The sequence below is a fragment of the Lycium ferocissimum genome, chromosome 2, assembly GCF_029784015.1.
Source record: "Lycium ferocissimum isolate CSIRO_LF1 chromosome 2, AGI_CSIRO_Lferr_CH_V1, whole genome shotgun sequence".
NCBI classification, from domain to species: domain Eukaryota; kingdom Viridiplantae; phylum Streptophyta; class Magnoliopsida; order Solanales; family Solanaceae; genus Lycium; species Lycium ferocissimum.
Genome location: NC_081343.1, coordinates 62,579,934 through 62,589,378, shown reverse-complemented (window position 1 = coordinate 62,589,378; position 9,445 = coordinate 62,579,934). Strand labels below are relative to the sequence as shown.

At 32.9% G+C, this 9,445-nt stretch overlaps 1 protein-coding gene across 1 annotated transcript; it reads right to left on the bottom strand.

Annotated features, from left to right (window-relative positions):
* Nucleotides 1-1,593: 1,593 nt before the first annotated feature.
* LOC132046656 (delta(7)-sterol-C5(6)-desaturase) lies at nt 1,594-5,163 on the bottom strand. Its single transcript, XM_059437354.1, has 3 exons — nt 4,704-5,163; nt 3,649-3,954; nt 1,594-2,120 (listed from the first exon to the last, which is right to left on the bottom strand). Exons 1-3 carry the CDS (start codon nt 4,918-4,920, stop codon nt 1,828-1,830), a joined length of 816 nt encoding a protein of 271 aa, XP_059293337.1. The 5' UTR covers nt 4,921-5,163; the 3' UTR covers nt 1,594-1,827.
* Nucleotides 5,164-9,445: the final 4,282 nt, after the last annotated feature.

Genomic DNA, 9,445 nt, shown 5'->3' with positions numbered 1-9,445 from the left:
CTGGTGTATTTTACTTAGCTGATGGACTCCCTCAGTTTTAATCAACAGAGTCCGTCGGTCTTTGTGTTCCAAGACACTATTTTCTGACGCTATCAAGTCTGTTGGTTTTTTCCTTGGTTTTTCCCTATAACGGACTAACATCTGTTGGTTTTGTCCCGAGGTATTTGGTCTTTTCATTAGTGATGTGTACCTCTAAATGTGAGTTCTTGCTAAATTTTTTTTTTTTTTTTTTTATAGTTCTCGTCAAATCTAACAAACAGAGTTCGATGAATATTTTATCGAAGACTAAAAGTGTTAACTTTTGACTAACTGAAAGGGCCAAAACTGTGAAGCGTATACTTAAGGGATTATTTTTAATCAACCCTCATAATTAAGGGACAGTTTTTGTTAACTTGTGGCAAACTTAAAGGACCAAAATTGTTAAGTGCATAGTTAAGGGACTATTTTAAACCTACTCTCATAGTTTGGGACCATTTATGTCCTTTTCTGGAGTTTCTTATTTTTATTTTTGATGTCGATGTCAAATAAAATTGCAACTAAATATTAATAAAATTGCAACTTCATATTTTTTTCTCCACACATTTGACACTTTCTTTACACTTTGAAAGTACTGATACTCCATTATTTTATATTATTTTTATAATTTTTGTGAATTCAACTTAATTTTTCCATTTTTCAACTTTGAAATGCTGTTTTTTTTTTAATTTTAATTATTTTTTGACCATTACTACTAATATCAATATGATCTAAAGATCAACTTATATATTAGGATTGATTTAATCAAATATCGTCATGTAAAGTTGGATAAAAATTTATTTATTTGAATAATTAGACAAATTTTGATGACCGAAATAAACGACCAAATATCATTGTGCTTCTAATATAATCCTAAAGAGATTACATTGTCACGTACTTATGTTTGATAGATGCAAACTATAGTTTACTAACATTTCTCACAAATTCAAGCAAAGTTTAGAAGAGTTGGTCTTAAAATAGTGTCGGAATCTCTTTTACATTGTTCGTCTTTCTTATCTAAGTTGGCTGTTAATATTCTAAAAATTTCAACTATAAGATGTTTGTAAAATGACTGATATATTCTTCTCATAATGTCTCAAGCACATACTAAATTAGTAGATAATGTTTCCAGTAAATTCTCAATCAAAAAAAAAAAAAAAATTACATTCAAGCAGAGTCACCAACCAGAAACCAGAAATCAGTATATTTGCTACATAGATTTTAGTTCATACAATAAATTGGATATTTGCCCAACATAACATTGTGACAACGTTATGTACCTGTGAATCATTTAGCATTTCTTAGCTAATTACCTTTTATATTTATATAACTATAATTTTGTGATTTCGGTAATTACGTGGTAACAATGCCAATTGACTTTCAATCCTGTCTGGCTTCGTTGATTATGTATCAGTTGAACGACTAAAAATAGGTCAGTTATTTGACAACCAAACCAAATGCTAGCTCATCTGTACAAATATATAACTAAAAGTTATTCTTCTGTGCTCCCAAAGTGTTTGCAGAAATCATAGCAAGTCATCAGTACAACGAACACGCCATCAAGAGCTATGGCATAAATTGCGACTGAAATTTTCTTCCCCGCAGATTTTATTATTTGTTAAAGGGCCCTTTGTTAAATATAAGGGAAGAAAAGACATAAGAAAACATAATCAGTCTACAACTTAAACTACAACTGAAAAATTTACATCCACCAACGATGGAACACATGAGACAAATTCTACAATCCCACAGGTTACCCAACAACTAGGACAATGAACAACAAGGAACATCCTTGAGTACAAATCATGCACATTACATTTTCTTGGCATCCTCTTCAACGGGATCACGAAGAGTCCCAAACATCCAATCCATCCATATTGTGTAATGACCATAATTATGGCGGTATGTCGTATGGTGAATGGTATGATAGCCGGCACCCATTACAGGCCACACCTTCCCATGTATGCAGTCATGAATATTAGCAGTCCATAAGGCTTCCAGGAATATGAGTGCTATGTGTGTAGTGAAATGCATTGGCACCAGGAATAGAGCTACAACGTGTGGCACTGCCTGCAGTATTCCATCCAATGGGTGGAATGCCAATCCTGATTAGCAGCACATGTTGATCATTATGAAGCTCTCAAAAAAGAACCATGACTATGGCCAGATAAACCATAAAAGAAGCTCTGACTCTTGGAGGTCAAATTAGCTTGAAAGAGTATCAGAAAATTTCAACACAGAAGTGACACATAACGAATCATAGATTAACTGGACAACGTGAATTAGTTAGCAATATTGTGATGATTTACCAACCAATTTCCTAGAACGGATATGCATTGCAAGGAGTTGAGGTGTATATAGAAAGTTCAGAATGTCAGAGATAATAGCATGGTTACAAAAGAAAAACAGCCTAAACTTAAACTTAGGATGTGTTTGGAATGAAGGACAATGTTTCCTTGGAATAAGTGATTTACTTTCTTATTTTTTGGTGTTTGATAAGTAAGCAAAAAATATTGTTTCAAAAGCATTTATATAATATTTGACTTCCAGGACTGTGCACCTAGATTCTGAAACTCTTTAGACGGGAGGAAGGAAAATCTAGGCCAGAAAGCGAAATGAAAACTTAGAACCCTTTAGTTTTTGTGGGGACTCTTGTCGAAAACTTGTTCGGAAGAACAAAGAGAGTTTTCCCCAAAAACCTATGCTGACTTTTCGGTATACTATATCTTTATATTTTTTTACCTAAAGGAATGAAAAGAATACTAGCTTTTTTCACCTGTAAAAAGAAAAACAAAGTGGATGTATTTGGAACCATGTATTTATACAAGAAAGAGACTGAAGCAGATTTTGATGTAGACAAGTGGCTGTACATGTGAGAAGAAATAAGATAAGATAGGGAGGTCCTCTTTTACCCTTTTTGGATGAAAAAGTAGGGAAAAGAAGATAGGGAGAGGTTATGCTGCGCGGGATTAGAGGCTGTTCTGCAGAGAGAGGAGATTTAATAGTGGAGCTGAACATGAATGCATATTGTGGATGTGATTCGAAGGGACGATCTCATTAGTTGTAATACAGATTTTTTTCTCTTTGTGGTGGAAACATAGGAAATACCTTTTGGCCATTTTTCCAAATGTCCACATTTTGAGAAATTTGCTTGAATATTTTTCTTTCCTCAATCCTATCATGATTTCTAGTTTCCGACGAAAGGAGAAAATAATAGTACAGTACTTTTTTTTACCAAACCCAACTCCACACTTTTCAAGTAAGCTGGATATCACATACAGAAACAATCAAAAGGTAAGAGATGAAATTCCAGTAGTCTTAATTTCATTTTAAGTATTACTCGTCAGGCACTCATCGTAGTCCTGGTAAAATGAGTCTAACCAAATATTTAAGTCAACCCCTCTGACCAAGAAAGAAAAGGGTGCATGACGCAAGACTAGGATGTTAAAATTTACACATTAAATCGCTGTCCTTATGGCTGGCTTCTCAACATTGTAGCCATCATACAGGAAATGCAGCATTAGTTCAACAAATTATCAATAGAGTATCACAGAGAAACCCAACTGCTCCGCCAGCTAGAAGTTGTTATCATAAATAAGCCAAAATTCGAGATGACTAGACTTGAGAGCTTACCAGCAAACGGGGAAAGTGTGTTTTGCTTGTTGTAAATATGATGCGTAGCGTGCAGATATTTGTACAGAGGTTTTATGTCATGCAACAACCTGTGCATCCAATAGATCCCAAACTCCACTATTACAAGATAAACAGCGGCATAGATGACGTAGGAATGCCATCCAACATCACTTATTCTTGCAAAACATTTTGTCCATCCATTTTCAATCATGTACTCAGAAAGTGATGGAAAGGCACAGTACCATGGCATAGCTTTCATGGCAACTGATATTTGCAAGAGCATTGCGTTGTTTGAAGGGATGGCATCTGCAATCAAAATGTTCATGAGTCCATAGTTTCTCCTTTTCACCAAACGAACATCACAGGAGAAAATATGAATCTAGATTCAACGTTATCTTTATATAAAAAAATGGATCTGCTGCTTAAATTGAGAAATTGGCATACATATTTAGAACAAAAAGGACCATTAATTAATCTATGTAAACTGTTCCAACGAAGAAGTCTTAAATCAAATCTAAGATCAGCTTATAAAATTCTATAACACTAATATTAACTTGAGATAATTGTGGAGGTGCGCACAAGCTGGCCCGGACACCAAAATAAAATATGGAGATCCGCTCTGAAATCATGAATAGCTATCAATGCGATTTAGTTCAGATCCATAGTCATCAAAGCAAAATCTTCACCTTAAAAGGATCTTCTATTTGCATATGTTTGTTTCCCATACTTAGCAAGTTCTAATAAACTTCCTTTTTTTTTCTCCTTCTACACAAAAAAAGTTGATAAACAGAAAATTCTAGTAATTGTTTTTCAAGTTTTTAATTAATTGATGAACATATACACAATGAAATGTGAATGCATGCGTGGATTTTCTTACTCTTTACAAGTTAATACTTTGAGTATAAGTCTGCAACACCCAAAAACGCCAAATACTCAAATGTAAAGAATAAATATTTAGACAGCAGGTTAAAAAAATTTGGTAAAAAGGCAAACACGATTCAATTAACATATACATTTCTATTAATGGAAAGAAAGCACATAAACAGAGGGGAGACCTTTGGGAATATAAACATTGCGGTTCAAGTGATAGATGTAAAAGCACCAGAGGAAACCAGAGATGAAGTAAAGTAGAACACCACCAATGTAGTTACGAAGCCATCCTTGTACCATGTGAGGTAGTGTTCCCCACCATGATTCAGGCAACAATGTACCCAATACCACCCTATTGTAAAACGATGTTTCCTCCACAAACAGTTTCAAGTAATCCTCCATATCCCTCGGAAAAAAGGACAAAAGGGCCGGGTCGGGCTTTACCAGATTCCGACGGTGATAGAGATGAAGGCACTACGTATGGAGTGAGGAGTGTGATGGAGAAAACAAGTGGCTCTAGGGAGATAAGGGTGTTGGAATGTGTGCGGTACTTATTTTAATGAAATAGATTCCATTTTGGACTGTCCCATGTGTTGTATAATGAGCTAATATTGACAAAAGATTCTACTAGAAGTAATAAAAGATCGTCCGTCCTTCAGCTACAGACTGTTTATGGTTTGAGAGATCCTTATGATAGTAATTGTATTTCGTCGGGTATATAATCCGAAAAACAAAAGAGAAATAAGGGTCTGATGATCTCCCACTAATTAGAAAAAATGAAAAAAAAGAAGGGAAATAAGGTTGGATCAAAATGTATATCAAATTACTTTGAGGTCGCATGATTTATTTAATAATCATAACCAGAGATATAAACTGATTTTTGGATTAAATTGTACCATTAGGGGTCGTTTGGTACACGGATTAAATTATACCGAGATTATAATTCTAGGACTAATTTATTCCATCTAGAAGGTGGGATAAAAAAAAATCTCAAGGTTAATGGGATAAGGTGGATATCTCATCTTTAAGTTTGGGCTTCATTTTATATTTTATTTGGTAAAAGATGGGATAAAGTTATACCTTCTATCAAACATGATACAAAATTAGTATTGAATATCCACTTTATACCGTCTACCAAACGACTATGATTTAGGGATGGGATGGCAAACGGGACAAAATAGGGGTCCGGAACTTTTTTAACCAAAAAAAAAATTTGGAACCAAACTAACCCATTAAAAAAAAAAAAAAAAGTAGGCTTTTACCATTTAGTTACGTAACGTGAAACGAAATTTTTTTTCTTTTCTTTTTTTAAGCTATCAAAATCATGTTTTTTTCATACTTTGGGCAAAGATTACTCATGTTTCAAAACCCCGAATATAAATATGTTATATCGAACTTAATATTTTTTTTTGCGTACAATAACGTCGGCATATTACATCAAGTATACCTAAACGTTTGGATCGTCATTTTAGGGGTTGTAAAGTGCCCCGAAGTAAGTTTTGTTTGCTTGGAAACTTGTCATCTTTAGATCTAAGTGTCATATTTTATAGGGTTTTGATTTAAGTGTTTTGAAATAAATAAAAATATTATATTAAAAAAATAATTCATCCAGTACGAGAGGTTCAACCAATGTATAATATATCTCATTCAGTGCTCCCACCAAGGTTTGATCCCATGTTGTTGGCATAAAAAAGAAGTGAGTAAAAAAAAGAGGCTAAACCACCAAGCCAAATTGGTGAATGTTACAAAGTAGACACTTTTTATTTTTTATATTGTTCACTAATGGTATCTAACTCGTTTTCATAAATTGAATTTTGAACCTCGAAATTGACATTCAAAACATCATTACCGCGGGATTAGCATCTCGAAATAGATTTTTTATCATTAGATTTTTACTAGAGAAGAATGAAATTTTTGCACAAATTTGGGGCAAAATTCAAATTGATGGGATAACGGGCATTTTTTTGGAAAATCGGCTCGGCCAAACCTCCTTGTGGCTGTTTGTCCGCGTAGATCTCGAAAAAATACCCTGGGTAAAAAAAAAAATCGCGTAAATCGGACATCCGAGCGCAAAGTTATGACCATTTAAAGTTTCAACAATTCACAACTAGTTTTCTACCTATGCTCATGTCCTTATTTTTTATTTACGTGAGTGAAGAGGCATATGTATACCTGATGTAGTGAGCCGATATTATTGTACGCTAAAAAAAATATTAAGTACTATATAAAATATTTATATTCCGACGTTTTAAAACGTGACTAATCTTCGGTCAAAGTACGAAAAAAAAAAACTTGAAGATATCAAGTTTCCAAACTTACTTCGAGGTACTTTACAACCCCTAAAACAATGATCCAAACATATATGTATACTTGATGTAATGAGCCGACATTATTTTTCGCTAAAAAAAATATGAAGTTCTATATAAAATATTTATATTCCGGTGTTTTAAAACATGACTAATCTTCGGTTAAAATACGGAAAAAAGCTTAATTTTGAGTTTGATTTTCAAAGAACAAAGATGACAAGTTTCCAAGCAAACAAAAATTACTTCGGGGCACTTTAAAACCCCTAAAACGACGATCCAAACGTTTAGTTATACTTGATGTATGAGCCGACGTTATTGTACGCAAAAAAATATATTAAGTTCTATATAACTTATTGATATTTCAGGGTTTTGAAACATGACTAATATTTGCCCAAAGTATGGAAAAAACGTGATTTTGATAACTTAAAAAAAGAAAAGAAAAAAAACACCACACTGTTTCGAAGCACGACGAATCATGCGTGAAAAAAAACTCAAAAAAGTTACAGTTTGGTCCTTTTCACTGTCGCTTTTTTTTTTTTTTTTTTTTTTTTTTTGGAGTTAAAAGTTCCGGACTCGACAAAATAGGGTAGGATAAGTTATCCTTCGCTGTCGAGAATTTGTTCTACGGTCCAATGTCTCGTCTCGCCCCACTTATTTTTCACATTTTATTTTATTTTCTTTATTAAATATGTCTTGCCGGATTTACCCTAAAGCACTTTCCCCAAAATGAATTTTCCGATCTACGTTGATAGTTAAAGAATTACAAAAGTTTTAATTTGTTAGAATCTTATTTTGAATGCACGTTAACATATGTATATGGTTGTTATTGTTATTTGACCATTGAGCGGCTGAAAATCACTCAGTATCATTAGTTTTTGATTATTCATCCAACTCAACTAACTTTGATTTTAACTTGAAATCATTTGATAACTGACCAATTCTTTTTTGTATGTTCAAGTTCAACGTTAATACTATTAAATGACTTTTTTAAATAGGTGTGTCAAACCTTTAAAAAATATTTTAGAATTAATGGAAAGACTATGAGTACGTAATAATTATGTTCATCTTACTTGAACGGCATAAACTGGAACAATGAATATTAAAGAATTTCTTCCATTCAAACTTGTGTTGGACTGACTTGCCACTTGTAGCAACTGATGCATCACATTAATTAATTTTGAAGTCTGACCCCTTGTTACCCTAGGCTTAAATAAATGTTACCTTACGAAGGTTTGGCCAATTCTACTCGGTCTCTTCTTGGTTCATTATCATCTCTCGAGAATCCAGGAGCGCAAAAAGGGTATAAAAATACACGATATTCCAAAAGGGGTCTTTAAAAATTTATATACCAAAGGGGTATATCGTGGGCGATCCACGATATACCCCAAAAAAAAATTTCACCGACACCAAGTCAACGAAAAATTAAAAAAAAAAAAAATTTAATTGTATAACGTGGACTGATCCACGTTATACAATATAAATTGTAAAACGTGGATCAGTCCACGTTTTACCTCTAAAGTTTTTTTTTTTTTTTTTTTGCGAGCACTAAAAAAAATAATTTAGTAAACTTTTTTTTTTTTTGTAACACTTAGTGTGTTTTTTAATACTTTGACCAATGATTAATCGTGTGTGAAGACTCGAAACGTCAATATTTTATATAGAACACGATATTTTTTATATACAATAATGTAGGCTCAATACATCAAGGATACGTAGACGTTCGGATCGTCATTTTAGGGGTTGAAAAGGTCCGAAGTAAGTTTTGTTTGAAAAAACTTAGTGTTTGGCGTAAGGTTATTTTAGTCAACTTTATATGTCGAGAAAATTAGTCAACTTTATTTTCAAAAATTGAAACAGCAGAAGTGAAATTGACATTCACAGCTACATTACCCTGGGATTTTTACGTTGAAATCTATTGCGTATCATCATCTTATAAGTAAATAAAACTGAAAATTTCACGCCAATTTAGGGGAAAATCGAAATTGAATGGGATAAAAGGCGTTTTTTTAAAAATCGGCTCGGCCAAACCGCCTTACGGCCGTTTGTCCGCATAGATCTCGAAAAAATACGCAAGTTAAAAAAAAAAACGCGTAAAACGGACGTCCGAGCGCAAAGTTATGACCATCTAAAGTTTGACCACTTTACAACTAGTTTTTCTCTCTATATTTTTTAGAATTATATTTATATTCAAAATAATGTTTTATCGTGATTAAAAAATAACACGCTTAAATCAAAATCTTAAAAAACAAAACACTTAAACCTTAAACAAAACTTATTTCGCACCTTTTCAACCCCTAAAATGACTATCCGAACGTCTACGTATCCTTTGCTTGATGTATTAGCCTACATTATTGTACGCATGAAAAAAATATCAAGTTCTATATAAAATATTGACGTTTCGAGTCTTCACACACGATTAATCATTGGTCAAAGTATGAAAAAACACACTAAGTGTTACAAAAAAAAAAAAAGTTTACTAAATTTTTTTTTAGTGCTCGCAAAAAAAAAAAAAAAAAACTTTAGAGGTAAAACGTGGATCAGTCCACGTTTTACAATTTATATGGTATAACGTGGATCAGTCCACGTTATACAATTAAATTTTTTTTTTTTTTAAATTTTTC